Here is a 21,285-nt window from a genome sequence, read left to right as displayed (position 1 = left end):
ATGTGTCAGCTGTCAAGGAGATAATCTAGCTTACTCTTATGCATGTCAGTAGCGGAAAGATGAAAAAGAGATACAAAAGATTAAAATGAAACAAAATATATCAGGATGCAAAAGGAAAGTTAGCTGCCTCCACACCTGTTCTGTGATCCTCTTATGCTGAGATGTCAGCTAAAAAAATGTCAACAGCATCCTAAACACCTATGTCCATTCTTCCATTTGATAATTTCACCATATCTGAACTTTATGATCGTGAGTGCTTTTCTGTTGAGCTCATCAGTTGCATGACCAACAGTCTCACTCCAGAAACAGGAAGCTAATACTGAAAAAGAAATTCCAGATTTCTTTTTCAGCTTGATGCAGTTACGAATAAGATTGCCTGTGCACCTCTTCATCATTTGTATTGTATATATACTTATTTTGTGGTTCATATATCAATATATTTCCAAAAAATATATTAAAATTGTTGATTTTCTTTCTAATGATTTAAAAATACATTACCTTAAATGGTAATGTTGTATCTCATCAAAATGTACCCATCAGATAGTTTAAAAACAACTAATGATTATTACTTGTTTTTTAATATAATGAATTATTATGCACCAGTGTGGCATTGATCCTTAGGAAATTAAAGTTCAATAATTAGAATATAAAAGATTTACTTGAATCAGACTGTCACCTACACACACAGTATAAAAGCAGAATGGTACATAGCAATGTTAGCTTGTTTTTAGAAGAGCTTTTAAAAACATTCGTACCTTATGTGGGATTCAAACCAGTCACCTTTCTTGTAATAGTGACATTTAATAAGCTGCTGAGGTACTGGATAACCATTTAATTCATATTAAATAGTTATCCAGTTAATAGAGAAATAAAAGTAGAAATATTTCTACATTTGGAAATTAAATTAGTAAATGGACTAAAATATCATGCATTTAGTGCGGTTCTCTGTTTATTTTAGATCATTGACTTTGCTGAGTTTGAAGAACACTTCAAGCTTGGTCTACAAGGAACATTTCCAGATAGAACTGATGATATTAATGGCAGCAAACGTTTCAAGGCAAGCATTTCTTAATTTTGGAATATTTGTTGAATGTGGTCAGTTAATTGTTAAGTGAATTTCTAAACAAATGTTTATTAATATTACCCTCAATATTTTTTTCTCCTTTGCTAATAGTATGGTGAAGTAACCATAGTAACATAACAGAAAATAATGAATAATCACTCTTTGAATGTTGTGAATGTTGAATTTGTTGCCATTCTTATTTTTTCCTTATTAGTCATCTAGAAGAAATCCAATACTATAATCTTTAGCAATTAATAATTCAGAATGTTAAATATTTTACCAGAATTCCTTGTCTCTCTTACAGAGGAGAACTAATACAATGTAACATAAATTTCAATAGTTTATAGTAATGTTAAGGATAAATGTTACATGCTTTCAGCTCCTGCACTAATTTACAAAAAGGAAAAAAAAAGGGGGGGGGATAAATTGGCAATTGCATATCCTGAATGGACTAACACATTCTTGATTTGCAATTGCCAATTTATCCTTTTTTTGTAAAATAGTGCAGGAAGTCATCTGATCAGTTTCTTTCTTTGCTTGAAATCTGATGACCATGCTGTCCATTCATATCTCACAATTTTCTTGACATTTATAAATATACATAGCCCAATAGAGTGTAGCATTACTGTCCTTAAAGTATTGCTGTCTGAAATTAACTATCAATTTGGTAATTTATATCTTTTTCCATAATGGCAATTCAGTCATTATTTCTTGTTTGTAGTGGAAAAAACACCAGTGAATTTAACAATAAAGCAGTACACATGGAACTACTCTCCTTGGTAGGGTTCACACTGCAACTGCATAACAACTGCACAGAATAGAAAAAGGAACGTTATTTGAATGTTTGTAGTTTTAGCAGTTGCTATGTTCTGTGAGCAGTGGATTGTTGCTCATATTACTAATTTTGTTAAATAAGTAAAGAAATGATTGCAGTTATAAAAAACGTTTGCATTTCATAATAGCATTCTTGCATAGTGACAACTCATTAATCACAACAGTTGGGCTATTTAGAGTTGTTTTGATATTATTACTATAAACCTAAGTTTGTTTGGTCTAATACAGCCATTGAAATAGACTAATTGAAACAACATAAAAAATTTTAGTAGTAATCCTAAATACCAAATTACATCATATTCCATCAAATTAGGCCATTGCAACAATTGAACCATTTAGAGCTGTTCTTGTTATATCTACTATAAGTATAATTTTGTGCAGCTTAATAATAATTAATAATAAAAATACAACTTAATGCAGCCATTAAAATGATCCAATAACAACAAGAAAAATTTGGTATTTGTAATCTAAATACTAAATTTTATAAAACTCCATCAAGAATCAAGCCATGGAAGCATTATTATTATAATTATTACGATAAACATGCAGTACATTGTGAACACCAGTGTATTGAAATGATGTGCCATAACGAACCTTTTAAAAATCCCAGGCCTAAGCTCCATAGAACTAATGCTATTTTAAGCTCATATTACAAACAGTAAAAGCTAAAATCTTCACTATAGTGAACTAAATTCCTTAACAAATGATATCACAATCAGGAGACAAAGAAAATTGCAGGAAAAAGGAATTAGCAGGAAATCATACAGGAAGCTGGCATTAAGGACAGAACCCAAAGAATTGTCAGGAACCATACATAATGCACACAAAATGACAGCATGAAAAAGTATAAATATACACAATAATAAGGGGCATAAGGAAGAACTATAATAGTGTGAAATTATAAAAATCTAAAAATGGATCTCGGCCTTGTGTACCATGAGGTACGAAGAGGATAAGTAACATAACAGAAAATAAAAATCTCTGTCCTAAAAATCTAAATTCTTCAGTTACAAGAATTAATATTTACATTAGCTTAATGTTAGTTACCTAAAATCTTCATAATAAACTACTGTAAATATGTGCAAACTGTAAGAATTTAGATTTTTACAATTAAAATTTAAAAAAATTAATTAAAAAACAGAAAATTCTAAATCAGAAATTTAGAATGTTTTTTACACTGTGTGGTTAGTCTTTCAAACACAAAATGAGCTGATGCCCAAACAAATTTCATAAGTTTCAAATCTTACAGTATGTTAATACTGTATATTGTGCAATATTTATGTAAGTTACATTTCTAAGGGAACAGTATCAATACATGCCTGCTGAACATCATTCAGTCCCTGTCCCAATCAGGATATTCACACCAGCTGTGCCCCCCCACCCCAAGGTTGACCAATATTGACTAACAAATAGATATGCTTAGGTGTTGATGGTTATTCATGACTTATTTTTCATGGTATTAACAACACCACACACACTTTTATCACAAAGATGTTTTATTAACGCTAATAAAATATTTTTGTGATAAAAGTGTGTGGTGTTGTTAATACTGTGAAAAAGAAGTCATGAATGTTGACTATGTTCATCATTTCTCTTCCCTTTGTGATTTGTGACTATGTTGACTAACTGACTGAAGTTTTCAGGTTATTTTTGATTTTAATGGTACAAACTATGCATATAGTATTTAGTTTATTACAAATATTTCAGGTAATTGACATTATTTTAAGCTAATGTAACATTTTGAAATTTAAGCATTAATTCTAAATTTTCATTTTTGTAATTTCCTACTTTAGTTCTTTCCTTGTCTCCTATTATTGTTTGTATTTGTCCTTTCTCGTGGTGTCATTTTATGTGCCTTACATATGATTCCTGCCATTTCCTTTGATCTATTTCTGATTACTTTTATTTCTCACAAAATCCTTTGTTCTGTCTCTTGCAGTCCCCTTTGATTTTTGTGATTTCTTGTTATATGTGTTATTTCCCATGATGATATCTTTTGAACTTTTGTGATTTCTTCATTCTGTTTCCCAGAATTTCATTTGTTATGTTTTTTGCAATTTCTTTTTTTCTGTTTCGTTTGATTTTCTTTATGATTTTTTGCAACTTCTTTTGTATCAGTATAATTTCCATGATTTCTTTTATTTCCTACAATTTATGTTCTTCTGTTTTACTTGCTTTCCCTTATTCTACTATTCTTTTGTTTCACAAATGGAGTGCACAGGTTAGTATTTTTAAATTCACTATAGCTCACCTTGCATTATAACAAACTATTTCTCTGTCCTTAGATCTTTGCTATAGCGATAATCTGCTGTATAGTTTTTCCTGTATATGCATTTCCTCCTCTAAACAATGAGTTGTTTTGATGAGGAAATACAGGGATTGAACAAAATAATGGAAACACTTGTTATATATACACACATTTCTTTATTAATATGGTGTTAAACACTTTTGTCTTTAGTAAAGCTGAATTCTTCTTGTAATGGACTCAAGTTTTGAATAGTTTCTGGTGGAATTTTGTACCATTCTTCTTGAAAAACATAAAGCTGTTTTAAAAAAATTGGAGATAGGCATCTGTTTCTTATTCTAGTCTTTAAAACTGACCAAATTTGGTCAGTTTTAGAGACTAGAGTAAGAATCAGTTTTGTCACACCATCAAAACTGACACATTTGGTCATGTGACAAACAAACCAAATGTGAAAAAATAGGTGGCATTCTAAAGACCTAATTAGTGTCCTCGATTGAGTGGTGTGGTGATGGAATCTTGATTGCATGCTCATCTGAAAATTCCAAGATGAGAAGTCACCATGATTTTTTGTTAAGATTGGACAGGCATATTTGTTTAGATCTGAAGTTGTAGTACAATAGAAGATTTCAGAAACAGCCTTCGTATTCAGAAGTAGGTGCATTTTTATAGGGGTGTTATTATTATCCAGGGAGTCAGGAACCAACCCATTGAAGGAGGCCACATACTACATGCACCAGCTATCATACTTGTTTTTGAATTCATTCACATTGCTTGCATGCATGCGCGCGCGCACACACACACACACACGTAGTGGCAGTCCATTTCAATCACACACCAATCTATGAGAGAGAAAACTAGATCTCACACCTTCTTGGCAGCATTCATTCTCAGCTTCCAAGAATGATGCCCTCTCATCCTTTCCCCACTCTCCATAAAATGAAAAATTCCATCAACTGAAATCCTTTCAGAAGTTTGTAAATCTCAATCATATCACTTCTCTTTCTCCTATTTGCTAGTATCTGCAGTCTACAAATTCTCAATCTGTCTTCATAATCAGTATTCCACAATCCTGATATCATTTTTAATGCTCTCCTTTACAAACTCTCCACTGTATCAGAGTCACAATGGAAACTAGACCAGACCTGCACACAATTGTCCAAGTGAGGTCTTATCAAAGACCTTGTAAAGAGAGAAAATGATATCTTTATCTTTACATTTCAAAGTTTGTTTCAGCATTGCAATTTTTGAGTTGTATTTGAAATCTTTGCTACATGCTCCTTGAATTTTAACTTCCTGTCTAATAACACTCCAAGATACCTACCCTGATCAGTTTATTCTAGCATAATCATGCCAATATAAATAGACATTGGATATCTATTCTGACCAAAGTACATGACTTTACATTTACTGACATTGAAATGATAGTCATTTTCACATGCTCACAGTTCCAGACTATTCAAATCATTCTGCAAGTACTGCATATCAGCCAAATTCCTGATTATCCTGCCTATCTTTGTGTCATCAGCAAATAGCTGTATGTGGCATGTGAAATTCTTCCCAATATCATTAATGTATAGACTGACTAACAGTGGACCAATGATTAATCCATTAGTTACCTTAAATCTTGTAGACTCACATCTCCTGTATACCACTTTTTGATATCTGTCATTCAGCTAACTTCTTATCCATTCTAGTATTTTATAATATGATCCCATATTCTCCAACTTATGCAACAGTATTTAATGCTGTGTTCCGTTAAAAGCCTTAGTAAAATTCCAAAGCATCATGGTGTATCCATTCCCCTTGTCTAACTCAATGCACACAGTGGTAGTCCATTCCAATCACACACCAATCTATGAGAGAGAGAAAACTAGAACATTGTTATGAAATGTGAATAAGTTGCTAAAACATGACCTTCCCTTAGTAAACTCATGCTGTTCATTGCAAAGTAGAGATTCTCTGTCAACCCATTTCTGAATGCGAGCTCTAACCAATTTTCATAATTCACTGCTGATTGATGTACTGACAATAGTCTTTGCACTACCTACAGATTTTCTAAAAATTAGTAGATTGTGTGTGTGTGTGTGCGCGCATGTGCATGCTTTGTTTTAAATGCTGAATTATTAGAAATTATTCATCGTATATTAAAAGTTGTGTCAAAGCATTATAATGTTATGATTTAATGTTATATTGTAATATTAGTTGTCATCTAGATGACAACTAATATGTTTCTTCCTTCAAAAAAATAAGCATAATGAATTTTATTATTTTTATGTAAATCTTTCCCAGTGAAGGGTATAATACTAATATAATATATTGGCTGTAGGTGTGTTAAGAGTTACATATTACATTCTTATATTACATATTACATATTACAATACCTCTTGGCGAACGGGCAAACTTCCAAAAGAATGGAAAAAATCAGTTATTGTACCCATCCTGAAACCTGACAAAAATGCTGCAGAATGTCAAAGTTACAGACCTATCGCATTAACTAGCATACTTTGTAAAATTACTGAAAGAATCATACACTCCAGGCTTATGCACTGGCTGACAAAAAATAAGAAAATCAACTACTACCAAACTGCTTATAGAACTCGTCATTCGACAACAGATCAATTATTCCATTTCTGCCAAACAATAATAGACTCATTTCAGGAAAAACCAACAAAAAAGACAACTGCCATATTCCTTGATATGACTGCTGCTTTTGATCGTGTTTGGATCAAAAAATTAATACAAACAATACATGATATTGGAATTAGAGGAAACGCTTTAATCTGGATTGCTGATTTCATCAGAGGAAGAAAGATCAAAGTCAGAATCAATACAGCAATATCAAAAGAGCGGAGAACCTGGGCTGGTGTTCCCCAGGGCTCAGTACTCAGTCCCTTACTATTCCTTCTATATGTCAATAATATTCATCCCTACCTTACAGAAGACACAAAAGTAACTTGCTATGCAGATGATATAGCCATCTGGCACACTAGTGCTAAAATCAAAGAATCAGAGGAAATTCTAAACAAATCCATGAGAGGATTAGAAAAATGGTCAAACGAACTCAAACTTAAAATCAACCCAGACAAAACAAAACTAAGTACATTTAGTACAGACAGGAAAAATAGACATTCCTACAATCCCAAAGTCATGATCAATAACAAGCTAATTGAAAAAGTCACAAATCCAAAATACCTTGGTATTACGCTTGATCAGGAATTACGTTTTGCACAACACATCTCTAACACTTCCAACAGAGCTCTAAAAAAATTAAATATACTGAAAAGGCTTTGTGGAACAAATTGGGGTGCAAAGCCAAAAATCCTCAAAACTACTTACACTACACTAATAAGGCCAATAATGGAATATGCAGCACCTATCTGGTCACCTTCGGCTTCATCGGTAAAGAAAAACCTAGACAAAATACAAGCAAAAGCATCCAAGATTATCATTGGTGCAGTCTCATCCACTAACAACATCAGAGCCCAACAGGAATGTGGGCTTGACCTGCTGGAGGACAGACGAAAATTTGCCACCATAAAATTCATAAATAATATCAGAAGCTACCAAAGTGATCATGTCTCCCTAAAAACCTATGAACATTGGAACCAAATTTGCAGACTTCACAGATCATCGACTTTACAATATGATGACACTATCAGGAAAGAAATAGGTCTTGATCAGCTAAATGTCCACATAAACAAAGAACCTCTATTTTCCAGTCCTTTACCTTCAAATACCTTCATAAATCTAAATCTTACCAAACTCTGTACAAAAAAAGAACCAAAAGAAATGCTTAAAGAAAAAGGCCTAAATACCATCAACCTTCTTTCATCCTCCAAACAGGTTATTTGTTATACCGATGGATCATCAGACACCAATATGATTAATGGAGGCGCTGGTGTTCTCCTTCTACTCCCGAAAGGTGAAAAACTTTCAATAAAAGTTGGATCTGGGAGAATCGCTTCCAATTTTACCAGCGAACTCTACGCAATAATTAAAGCACTAGAAGCCTACTTAAATCTATCATCATCTCAACAATCTGAAGGAATTATAATTTACAGTGACTCAAGATCAGCTATGGAGGCAATCAAAAATGGCAATACCAAGCTCACACAAGACATCCATAAACTCTTAAATCATCTAAAGTGTTTAGGTAAAAGTTGCATTCTACAATGGATTCCTGCTCATGTAGGCATTGATCACAACGAAGCAGCTGATAAATTAGCAAAAGAGGCCAGAGAACTCAACCAAGAAACTCATATGATAACTCTTGCTGATGCCAATGCACTAGCAAAAGCTAAACTAATTCCATTGAAATCAGTGATACAACATCAAATTCCCGAGATCAATGCTGACAGAAGGACCTCCACTACGATAGCAAGACTACGAACAGGACATTATAGAGGAATGAAGATCAATACAGATGATACGAGAACATATAGAAACTGCAACAACTGCCCCAATACGGAACTGACACCCACTCACATCTTTACCTGTCCAGCAATTACAGCAGCCTTGCAAGAAATAGATCCTAATCCTGAACAACAGCTCTATACAAACAAAATCACAGACATAGCCAAAGCAGTACAAAGAGCGCACGGAAACATCTAAGACTCTTCAAAGGACAAGACAACAACAACAACATTACATTCTTAGATTGAATCATGAAACTTTTTAAAACCTTTTTTAGGTTTCCAGTAAGTAGAGTTTAATCTAACACATGGTGATGAAGTCCCTACCATTCATATATAGTTCGCCCACCGATTTGAGGTCCCTCGACACTTCTGCGCATCTCAGAAAAAGAAGAATCCATTCCGATAATAGGGTAATCAGTCCGTATAGTGGGATGAGTTGTTTATTATTACCGGTCGGAAAATTAACTTCTCTTTTATGATTATTGTAGTTAACTATGTTGCTTGTATAACAGTTGGAAAATTTTACCTATAACGCACGTGATTTCGTGTGTTGGCGACCAATTCGGACGTCCTTCATTTTTTTCTCCCCTTCAGCATGAATCGACTATTCTTGGAAAGACGCGAAGCAGGGACCTGGAAACGGTGGGCGAACTATACTATAGTATAAGGCCTTCGATATGTGGCGAACAATTTCTGATAATTCAGGATTTAAATCATCGTGTGTGTGTGTGTGTGTCAGAGGTGAATATTCCTGGTGTTCTAGGTGTGCAGTGCACGCCTACGGAATAGCAATATCACTGATGTTATATTTTTGCATTTATTTCTGTTAAAGACTCCTCTAATTATTTCCTGGCTTTGTATGATTCCTAAAATTAAACACAATATATTAATGCTTCATGAAGAGGACACTTTTTGACCATGAACATTGCATCACATTCACATTAATAGCCTTGTGCATATACTGACACCTTTGAGCCCTTTAAACAGACATGTAGATGGTTCAGCGTGTCAAATTCTTAGTATTCCAGTAGTTTTAAATGGCCCAGAAGGCAAGGTAGGATGTGATGTGTGCTGAGATAATACACCCAGAAGTAGTTAGTGGCCGTGATTGGTTATTGTGTAGAGTAATCCAATTGAACATTGTGTCATGAATTGCTGTTTTTGTTTTTTGAGTTTCATCTGTTTTATGCGTGTGAAGTGTAAACTGATGTGATTATGACACCGACATAGACAAGTTTTTAAGATATACAATCTAATCAAAAGTATCTGGACACCCCTCTGTAATTCGTAAACTGACGTCTAGATATTACTATGACCTCGCTTACTGGTATAAAAGGAGGCACGGAGCTGTGTGTTGTTCGTTGATAAGAAGTACAAGCTGAATTTGTAGGTCAAGGGAGCTCGGTGACTTCGAATGTGGACTAGTTATTGGTTGGCACATCAGTAAGAAATCTCTCATAGACATTTCAATCCTCCTCAAGTTGCTCATGTCAACAGTTGGGGACGTGATTGTGAAGCGGAAACGTGAAGGCACAACGAAACCACGGTTGGGTAGACCACATTTAATGAGAGACAGGGAACATAGAGCGTTGAAGAAGGTGGTTCATAGAAATCTCTCATAGACATTTCAACCCTCCTCAAGTTGCTCATGTCAACAGTTGGGGATGTGATTGTGAAGTGGAAACGTGAAAGCACAACGAAACCACGGTTGGGTAGACCATGTTTAATGAGAGACAGGGAACGTCAAGCATTGAAGAAGGTGGTTCATAGAAATCACCAGACATTGAGTGAAACAATCACTTTGGAGTTCCGCAATGCTGCTGACTGTTCAGCCAGCATCATGACTGTGCGTTGAGAGTTAAGAGGAATGGGGTTCCATGGTCGAGCAGCTACCCATAAACCAGACATTTCTCCTGTGAATGCTAAGCACCAACTGCAGTGGCATAAAGAGCAATGCCACTGGACAGCTGGAAACGTGTCATTTGGAGTGATGAATCATGCTTTACCATGTGGGATATGGCAAAATGCCTGAAGAATGATTCCTGCAATCATGTGTAGTGCCAACAGTGAAATTTGGAGGAGGTGGCGTTACAGTGTGGGGTTGTACAATTTTATTAATACAGACCAGTTTACAATAAAAACATTTATTCAAACCTACCAGTTTCGCCAGCAAACTGTCTGGCTTTTTCAAGGCATTACGGAGATAAGAAAGTTAGTAAATGCAAATTAAAAGGAACATAAAAAACATTGTAAACCAAACTAGTAGCTATGGTTACACGTTTCGCATGACAGAGATGACTTATTGTTCTTATTCATTATCACGCATGCATGTTTGTTGTAGACTTGTAATGTGATTACTGGCTAGCTGTAGTTCAGGTTCATTGAGAGAGAGAGGATCAAGTTTTTCCACGAACTGTTTAGAATTACACCCTGATTTCTGTTGAGGTTTCCGCTGGTTATTAGTACTATTGTGGCTTCCTTAAATACACAATGTCTGTAGTCGTCATCAAGATATGGCATGGAGCTGTTTTGCCAATCTATCGTGTGGTTAGACGTGCAGAAATGATGTGCTAAGCCGGAAGAGATGCTTCTGTTGTGGTTTACATCACTAACATGTTCTTTTTGTCTAATTTCTAAACTTCGTGAAGTTTGTCCGATGTAGGCAAGACCACAGGAGCAGGGAATGTAATATACTCCTGGATATTTGTAGAACGGAACTTTATCTTTTGGAGATCCTAAAACTTGTCTGATGTTGGTGGTTGGTTTGAAGACCCCTCTGATGTTGTAGGCTCTTAGTATTCTTGCTATTTGATAAGAAATTGACTTGATGAAAGGTATCACTAGTAGAAATGTGCTGACGATGGGATTCTTCTTGTCTGGGGTTGTCATTGTATAGATATTTTTTGATGATGTTTTGAGGATATCCATTTTGTGATAATGTGTTGGCTATTAGTGAGAGTTCATTCTGTGTATCCTCCTCTTCTGATATAAATTTTTTGGCTCTATGTTTCAACATGTGGATAATACTCAGTTTGTGTGTCTTGTGATGGCTTGAAGTATAGTGAAGATATCTTCCAGTATCTGTGGGCTTTCTGTAAATGGATAATTTGACACTGTTAGGTTGTTTTTTTATCAAGATATCTAAAAAATGCAGTTGTTTGTTGTTTTCTACTTCCAGAGTGAATTTTATCTTGCTATGTATTGAGTTGATTTTATTCACAAACGACTTTAGGTTGTCTAAGCTGTCTTGCCATATGATGAATATATCATCCACATATCTCCACCATGTAGATGGTCTCAGAGAGATTGCAGAGAGAATTTCTTTTTCAAGTTTTTCCATGAAAAGGTCTGCACAAGATGGTGATAGTGGGCTTCCCATTGCTAGGTTTGAATAAATGTTTTTAGTGTGGGGTTGTTTTTCATGGAATGGACTTCGCCCTCTCAAAAGGATATAAGGACATTTGACCTGTTGCTTACTGTCTACAGTAGAAGATCAATTTGGTGATGACTATTGTCTGTATCAGCATGACAGTGCTACCTCCCATAAAGCAAGGTCTGTGAGGAAATGGTTCATGGACAATAACGTTCCAGAAATCGGCTGGATGGCCCATAGCCCTGATCCAAATCCCATAGAATACCTTTTAGATGAATTAGAATGCTGACTTCACTCCAGATCTCAAAGACCCACATCACAAACTGTTCTGGCTACAGCTCTTCAGGAAGAATGTGGTGCCATTCCTCCAGAGACGTTCTGACACCTGGTAGAAAGCCTCCCCGGCAGAGTTAGAACTGTCATAGAAGCAAAGGGTGGATTCACCCCGTATTAATGTCCACTACTGGAAAGTGTTTCACAGGGAAAGTCTGATTACAGTTTTGAGTAGATGTCCAGATATTTTTGATCAGATAGTGTATTTATAATGTCTGTAAATTATTTCTAACTTTTTTTTTTTTTTTGCTCATATTTACAATGGGAAACCGTGTTGATAATGTACTGAATGTCCCGTTTTCTGCTGGAGTTTTCGTGGATTGTATGATTATAGTCAAATGAGGTTGGAAACTTGTGTGTAGTAAGCAAGTAAAATTAGTTATTTCAGCCTTTCCTTGGTTCAATCCAGAAAAATAATAATTTCCCAAGTGATTACTTTTTTTTTCAATTTTTAAATACTTCTATGGCTGTATTTAAAAATTGTATCAAAATTCATATCCAGTGTCTCACTCTAGAATTTGCCAATGATAATCTGATCTCACCACGAAGCATAAACCCTTTGTGCTTCTCACATAAACGGCGCACATTAAGCATAGCTGTTGTTCGTTTGACCTTTATACTTTCCATATTTAAAATTATGTTAATTGATTAATTAAAGTATTCAAAGTTATCCTACAATTAATTGCATTCGACCAATTAAGATGAGCACTGATGCACCATGCACTCTTAAAACTTTCATCCGTCAATAAAAATGCAATTGACGTGAATTTTGTAGCATGGGTTGCATAAGAAACACGACAGCAGATCTAACCTAAATGGGCATGTAGCGCCACATATATACAGGGTGTTCGGGATAAATTTGACATATTTATAATTAATTATATTTTTCCGTAAGTTACGTGTATTAACACACACTTCTCTTCATTTAAAAGTTTGGACCCTTCTTCATTCATATACAAGATGTCAGAAAGGATGGATAGCTGGAACCCACCTGAATCATGGAAGAGAATAACTTGTATCATGATGATTCGTGCCCGCCATCAAAATAAGGATATTACGACTGCTGCCCAATGCTCCCTGAATACAGTAAAAACAATCAGGCATGAACTAGAGACTTGCAATGGTGACTACGAGGATGTAGCAAGAAGAAAGATCCCTAGCAGACGATCTGATTGCGTTCGTACAGCAGAATTCCTCGCAAATCTGCAGGAACAGGTGTTGAAGAACCCTGGCATTGGAATTCGGGCTTTGTTCGTGGAGTTGCTAACTGTAGTCAAGCCTTGGATAACAAGGGTAGCCAATGGTAGGCCGTATGTATGGCAGCAGGATTCGGCCCCTTGCCACACCTCTGGGAAAAGTCAAAAATGGTTGTCTGAAAATTTCTACGACTTCACCAGTCCAAATGTTTGGCCTCCAAACTCCCCAGACCTTAACCCCATGGATTATTTTGTATGGGGCACAGTTGAAAAAGACACCAATCGCACTTCCAGTAATACAAAAGCCCAGTTAATGGATAAAATTAAAACAGTTTTTGCGGCCCTTCCCAGGGAGACTGTAGCATCAGCTTGTTCGAGGTTCCGAAGCAGAATTGAAGCTGTGATCGATGCTAATGGTGGTTATTTTGAGTAAATCTTGTTGATAGTATTGTAATTAACTCTGCCTGTAATGTTTTTTTGTCAATTCATTAAATTTAATAGATACAAAGAAGATTTTCTTTTTCCTTACGAAACTGTCAAATTTATCCCGAACACCCTGTATATATAATTGTTACTACAATTTTTCATGTATTATAACTAATAAATAATGGAAAATCACTTAGATATCATTTTTCTGATATTTTTTCATGCTTCTCCTCAAAGTAAACATCAGTACTATAAGTACTGATGTTTACTTCAGTACTTATAGTACTGAAGCATCTTTTTGCTTATTTTCCCAAGCTACACCCCTAGTATTAAACCATTGGTTTTTCACTGTGGTTAAAATTAAGACATGAATAGTATGCATTCAAACTTATATTAAAAAAGAAAAAGAAATTATAGGAAAAAAAGTAATCTTTAACATATCTTTGGAGGATCCTCATATTTTTCTTTAAAATTTTTAACAAATACCATTGAAGTTATCAAAAAGCATTATAGTGTTAAAAGTAGAAGTATTAAAAAAATACATCATTTAGAAAATATGTCCCTATAATTTGAAAAATAAACAGAGTGGGAGTGAAATGACTGTGCAGTCTTATTAAGCAAGAGATTCTTAAGAAAAAATGATGTGGAAAGAATACTGTGTGCATAAGGTGAGGCATAGATATTGGGTGCAAATTTTGAATAGAGGTGGAAATAAAGGCATTCATTCCAGCAGTTATAATTCCTCTATCCCAATCAGAGCAAGTGTTTGGATTTGAAGAGTTTAAACTAATCATGGAAAGGAGAAATGGAAGTTCCAGTGAGCATTCCACTGGAGTTGCAACCTGTATTAGCGAGAACTGATTAAGAAAAGATCCAGAATGTTGGATGAGCAGAGAGGGTTGTCTGGTATTCTGGTTATTGGATGGACAATTTGCATTAGATCTTTGCTTACCTTAGGATACCATTTTAGTTTCAAAAACACATTTTTTTCTCTGTGTGGTATAAAATGATGGATATTTATTATCCTTATTTTTTATTAATTTTCATGCCAATTGAAGCTTTTTAGGCTCTTCATTGATCATGATATATATTCCGAGTTCACATATGAAAAATCATCTTTCATGGTTTCTGTCCTAGTGAAACTTGAAAGTACTAATAAAAGGTGAATATATTGACTCCTGGACAGAGTCTGTATCTTGTTCAGTAATGCAGTATAGTAGATATACATAACAAACACCACTGTAATAAAATGTTGTATTGATGTGTGTGTGTGTGTGTGTGTGTGTATATATATATATATATATGTATTATTTATTATTTATTTATTTATTTATTTATTTTTGTTGAGTAAAATCTCAAAACCTTCATGATAGCCAACTAAATTTCTTAGCAAATTACCCCACATTTAGTACACAAAGAAAATTATGGGAAATCATATGCAGATTACAGAACAGCATTGTTTATGTAACAGAACCATATATAAAGAAAATTGCAGGAAACAGAAAAATGGACATTACAAGTAATCATATGCTGATGACAAAACATAAAGGATTGGCAGTAACTAAACATAAGGAATGCAGAACAGCACATGATAAAGTACAAATGCAAACAGTATTGGGAGACATAAAGAAAGAGCTAGAAGAATATGGAATTATAAAAATGCAGAATTAATTTTTTTTTTCAATTTCAAACTGTTACATTAGCTTAAAGATTAATGTCACTCACTTTAAATCTTCATAATAAACTAAATATGTGCAGGCTGTACTATTAAGTCTGGCATGTATATCAAAACTTCTAAATCATAATAGGTTTTTACCTCATGGATACAATATCCTTCTAATACAAAATGAACTGTTAGATATGCAAACTGCATAACTTTCATTGTAATGTTGAATTGAAGAAATACTCAATATTACTCTTTATTGTCCCATATTTCTTTAATTTATTTAAGTATCAGTTTATGCCAGCTGTCCTTAATTGGGTTTGTTCAATTAGGAAGGTGACTTGTTCACAGAATGTGCCACTCACTCTACTCTTAAGTGATTAATGCAGGCAGACTTTAACTAAAGTTCATTCAGTTACAAAGTTGACGTACTGCTGAAGAATTTTTGATTTTAATGATAAAGACTGCACATATTTAATTTATTATGAAAATTTTGGATAACAGACATTGATTTAAGCCAACATAGCATTTAGAAATTAATTCTAAAATTAATACTTTTAATTTTTATGATTTCATATGCATCTGATATTTTCTTTCTTGTGTGTCTCCCATTATTGTGTGTTTGTAATTTTCATGTCATTTTGTGTACTTTATGTATGATTTCCACCAGTATTTTATGTTCTTTCATCAGTGTATAATCACCTACCATTTCCTTTATTCTGTTTCTGCCATTTCTCTGCTTATTTTTCTTGCTATTTCCTTTGTTTTTGGATATGGAGTGGGGAGGGAGGTTAATTTGCACTACAACAAACATTCTCTGGTCCCTAGGGTTTGCTATAGTATGTTGTCTGTATAAGGGAACTCATGGTGATGGTTTGTATTTTTGTATGTTCTTAGCGAATTTAGAACTTCTTATTCAAAGGCAGACTTTTGTCTGTTTGATATAAAATAAGTATAAATACAGGTATCCCTTGATATATGCGGCTTTGATTAATGTGGTTTTGATTAGTGCACAAAAAATTATTGTGACCATAAACTTGATATATGGAGTATCAAATTTGATTAGCAGCCCAGAAAGTTTGAAAATAAGCAAAGCGTTAGACTTGGTCAATGAAACCGAGCAGATCATGTGGTACAAGTCGTGCTCCAACGTTAGTAACTCACTCTCGGCCTCAGTCTTAGTGCTCCAACGTTAGTAACTCACTCTCGGCCTCAGTCTTAGTCTTCAATTTATCAGCAGAGCGTGGCGCGTACAGATGTGTATGTATTACAGTGTACGCTTACGGCCTATCCGCATATCACGTAATTTTCAAATTATGTAAAGCATTACCCTTTGTAACTGTGGCCTCGAAAAAGAGTAATAAATGAAAATATATTACTTTGGATACTAAAATTGAAATTATTAAATTTTTGATAATGGAGAAAGCAAAGCAAACCTCTGAAGAGCTCTAGGCTTTGGTGAATCAACTATACGAGCCATTTTAAATAACGTGACTGAGTACCGCGAACAAGTCAAAATGGCATCTGCATCTTTAAGTATGCAGTGTACTAGGAATAGAAGCCAATTAATGATCAAAATGAAAGATTTACTATTTCTTTGGCTAGAAGATTGTAATCAGAAGCATATTCCCATCGACAGCAATAATCTTAGGCTCAAGGCTTTAAGCCTTTTTTTCTACACTTAAAGAAACCAAATATCAAGATGTGACTGCAACATTTTCTGCAAGCAAAGGCTGGTTAGAAAATTTCAAGATTTGAAATTTTCTAACCAGAATTTTTATACATCTTTAGCAGCACTTGCTGCTTCACCTGTAAAATTAACAGGCGAAGCAGCAAGTGCTGATAAAGATGTTGCAGCCAGATATCCAGCTGAATTAAAGAAAATAATCGAAGAAAATGTGTATGACGATTGTCAAATATTCAACGTAGACGAAACTTGTCAGTTTTGGAAGAAAATGGCAACAAAAAACATTTTTAGCAAGAAAAGAACGAACCACACCTGGTTATCAAGCATCCAAAAATCATTTAACACTTTTACTTGGAGGTAATGCTGAAGGTGATTTGAAATTAAAGCAAATGTTAATTTATCGAAAATGAACTCAAGGGCTTTTAAAGGCTGTAACAAACAATCCCTTCCAGTAATATGGGAATCAAATAAAAAGGCATGGCTTACCAAACGGTTGTTTGAAGAATGGTTCACTTCTCATTTTTGTCCCACAGTTGAAAAATACTGCAATGAAAATAATTTAGCTTTCAAAGTTCTTTTAGTATTGGATAATGCCCCCTGGACATCCCACCTCACTTAATGATTTAAATAGTAATGTGCAGGTTGTATTTTTACCACCGAATATGCCATCTTTGATACAGCCTATGAACCAGGGAGTCATTTCTGCATTCAAGGCTGACTATGTTAGAAGAAAGTTTGCCCAGGCAATTCAGCTACAACTGGAGACGGTCCAATCACTCTAGAGGAATTTTAGAAAAAATACGATATTAAACAAGCAGTTATAAACATTTACGAGTCTTGGGAAAAAGTGACAGCCAACTGTATGAGAGCAGTCTGGAAGAATCTTTTGCCTGAATCTGCAAATAATTTTCGTAGTTCTATTAATCTCGTCAATGAAGTTATCGATAATGTTGTTTTGATTGGAAGTGCTCTTGGCTTTGAGAATGTCAATTCAGAAAATATTCAAGAATTATTGGAATCGCATTCGAAAGACCTAAGTAACGAAGATCTTCTTGGAATCGAACATCAACAGGCATACGAAGAGGAAGAAGAAAAGGAAACTGAAAAAATGGAAGATGTATCTAAAGAAATCGCTATCAAAGAACTTGAAGAATTGTGTAGGACAATTGAGAAGGCAAAAGAACTTATACTAGAGATTGATCCAAATGTAGAGAGAAGCATGAACGTTAGTCACGGTTTAGATAAACAAATTGATTGTTATCGCAAAATCATGGAGGAGGAAAAAAAAAAGCTACCACTGTTCAATTTACATTTGACAAGTTTCTTTATGAAAATATTTTTTATAAAAAATAAATATTTAGATAAGTTTTTATGTAACAAATATGTATAAATAAAAATATAAATACATGTCACCTTAAAAAATAAATGTTTAAATTTTTATATTTTGCAGGATTCATTATAATTATTCCCATTAATTCTTAACATTGAATAATGCGGTTTTGATATATGCGGAGTCCATCGAAGATTAATTAACCACATATATCAGGGGATACCTGTATATATGAAACCATCCTAGTTACCATCTAGAAACCACCTAAATACTAGAAACCATCCTGATTTTTTGATGTTTTGTAATATACTGAAACATTAGAGAATAGTCATCTTAGTAACTAATAAGAATTTTTTTAATAATAATTTTTTTAAAAAAGTAACTACTTAGTGACTTCAAAATATTGCTTTAAAAATGCTTTAAAATATTTTACATATTTATACTCTTTAGGTTCCTGAGAAGGTTACACTTCTTGAGCACAACAGGTTACGAAATATGGCCATATCAAGAAGAAAAGTAGAGTTTCCTTCAGAAGTGGTGGTTAAAGCTGTAAATGCGCTTGATCTCAAGATATTATCTCAGGACTTTGTGGAAATTCTGTTGCGTATGGTGCCAAATGAAACTGAGGTAGAAAATTTGACATCTATTGTGGTGTGACATTCATCTATCTTATTCTTTATTAAATTGAAACAGTAATAATGATGATCAATAATGCATGGTTTCTTCTTTATTTGCATAATATCTGTGATTTTGTCTAAAAACTTTTTTTTTTAGTGACACTACTTAAATACTAGTTAAAAGTATGTCATGCCATGCCATGCTATGCTATGCTAGATAGGAGGGTTTTTTCCAATATATCAAATTGCCCAAAGATAAGATATGATTAACCACCCACCAAGCCATGTTAGATGAAATATATCAACCATCTTAAATTTTGTATCCACGTTATTTCTACAGTGCACTTGTATCCTTGTTTTTCATGGATAAACACATATTAGTTGGTAGGGTAGTCCTTTTACTGATTTTAATGTATCGATATGTAGTATAATATTGAGATGTTACAAAATTTTCTGAATGCAAAGTAAATTAAGAAAATAAATATTACTGGATTTCTATTAAATGAATACATCCTGTATGACCATATATAATCAAAACTGTTTTTCATTCTACTAGTTTCTTCTGTGCTATGACATACTTTGTCAAGAATATGAAGTTTTTTAACAAACTGAACAGATATACGGAACATAAATAATTTGAATACATATGCACATAATTTTTAGTCAGTTATTTTTCTTTTTAAGTAGCTTCTCCAATTTGGAGGTTAGCAATCATGGTACACTAGAATGTCCAATCCTCTGCCATTCTTTTGATCTCATAATAGCTCTTGTTACCCATCCATTTCTTTACATCATCAATCCAAGAAGTTCTTGGTCTACCAGTAGATCTTCTTCCTTCTAATTTTCCCTCCAGTATTTTCAGAGATGTTTTTCCATGCTGATCCTCTTAATATGTGTCCTACCAACATGCACTTTCTCTTTATAAGGTCTTTTATGAGTGCTCCTTTGGTTCCCATTAACTTCAATACATCTTCATTAGTTTTTTTTTTTTTTTTTTCCCCTCATTCCAAGAAATCTTTAATGCTCTCCTATGGCACACTGCATCTCAAAGGCATGCAATTTCTTGATTATGGATTTTGTTATTCTTATTTTAGCCTGTTATTTATTCCAGAAATCATTAGTAATTTATTATTCCAGAATGCTTTTTTGCCATCTTCAGCCAGTTATTAGTAAGTTAGTATTTGCAGTCATGGTTAGCCAATGGTTAACATATCCATTTTCAATGAATGAAGCTCATAAAAGAAATACCACATGAAAAGTATGGAAGTGCTATCTTCATTCGGCAGGAGATCCAGGTTACAGAATGCCTAATCACAAACCAAAATAACAGAAATCCTTGGGATAGATTTGGATAACATCAATGTTTTCTTAGTATATAAACCACCTAGTATAACTTTTGCTTTTGAAGTGTTCCAGTACTTGACACAAAAGAAATCTGCTATTATTATAGGCAACTTGAACAGTCATAGCACACAGTGAGGTTATAGTGAAACAAATGAGAATGGAGAGTTAGTTGAACAGTGGGCTGAAAGTAATCAAATGACTCTTATACACGATCCTAAACAGCCATAATCATTTAACAATGGAAGATGGAAAAGAGGTTATAACCCAGACCTTGGATTTGTTAGTAATCTAGAATAGCTAATCTGTGCACTAAACAGGCACTTACACCAATCCCAAGTTCACAACATAGACCAATAATGCTGCAAGTTTTCCCACGACTTAAGGAGATCCCACTTAGAAGATGCTTTAATTTTAAAAAAGCTGACTGGGAACAGTTCTCAAGAGAATTAGACATAAACCTGACCAACATTTCACCCAGACCAGAAAATTATGGTAAGTTCATCAAAGCTATTAGACGGTCTGCTATCAGGCACATCCCAAGAGGTTGTAGAACATGTTACATTCCAGGTTTTACAGAGCACAATGTGGAAATATGTGAAAGATATTGTGACCTATATGATAAAGATCCATTTTCATCAGAAACAATTGATGCAGGAGAGGAACGTATAGCAGCACTGTCTGAAAAAATAAGTCAACAATGGGCAGAGAAAATTAAAAGCTTAGATATGAAGCACAGTAGCAGGAAAGTCTGGCTCTTAC

The 21,285-nt window shown here is 34.2% G+C and overlaps 1 protein-coding gene across 1 annotated transcript in view; it reads left to right on the top strand.

Annotated features, from left to right (window-relative positions):
• Frl (formin-like protein) overlaps positions 1-21,285 on the top strand; it is a 516,064-nt gene that overhangs the window by 350,281 nt on the left and 144,498 nt on the right. The window contains 2 exon segments of the mRNA XM_090412395.1: positions 959-1,057; positions 19,016-19,192. Coding sequence (XP_090268521.1) covers positions 959-1,057; positions 19,016-19,192 — 276 coding nt within the window.

Source organism: Typopeltis vanoorti, chromosome 22 (assembly GCF_054136105.1).
Source record: "Typopeltis vanoorti isolate ZY-2024b chromosome 22, IOZ_Tvanoo_1.0, whole genome shotgun sequence".
In the NCBI taxonomy this organism is placed as follows: Eukaryota; Metazoa; Arthropoda; class Arachnida; order Uropygi; family Thelyphonidae; genus Typopeltis; species Typopeltis vanoorti.
Note: the sequence above shows the minus strand (reverse complement) of the source record. Positions and strands in the feature narration are given on the sequence as shown.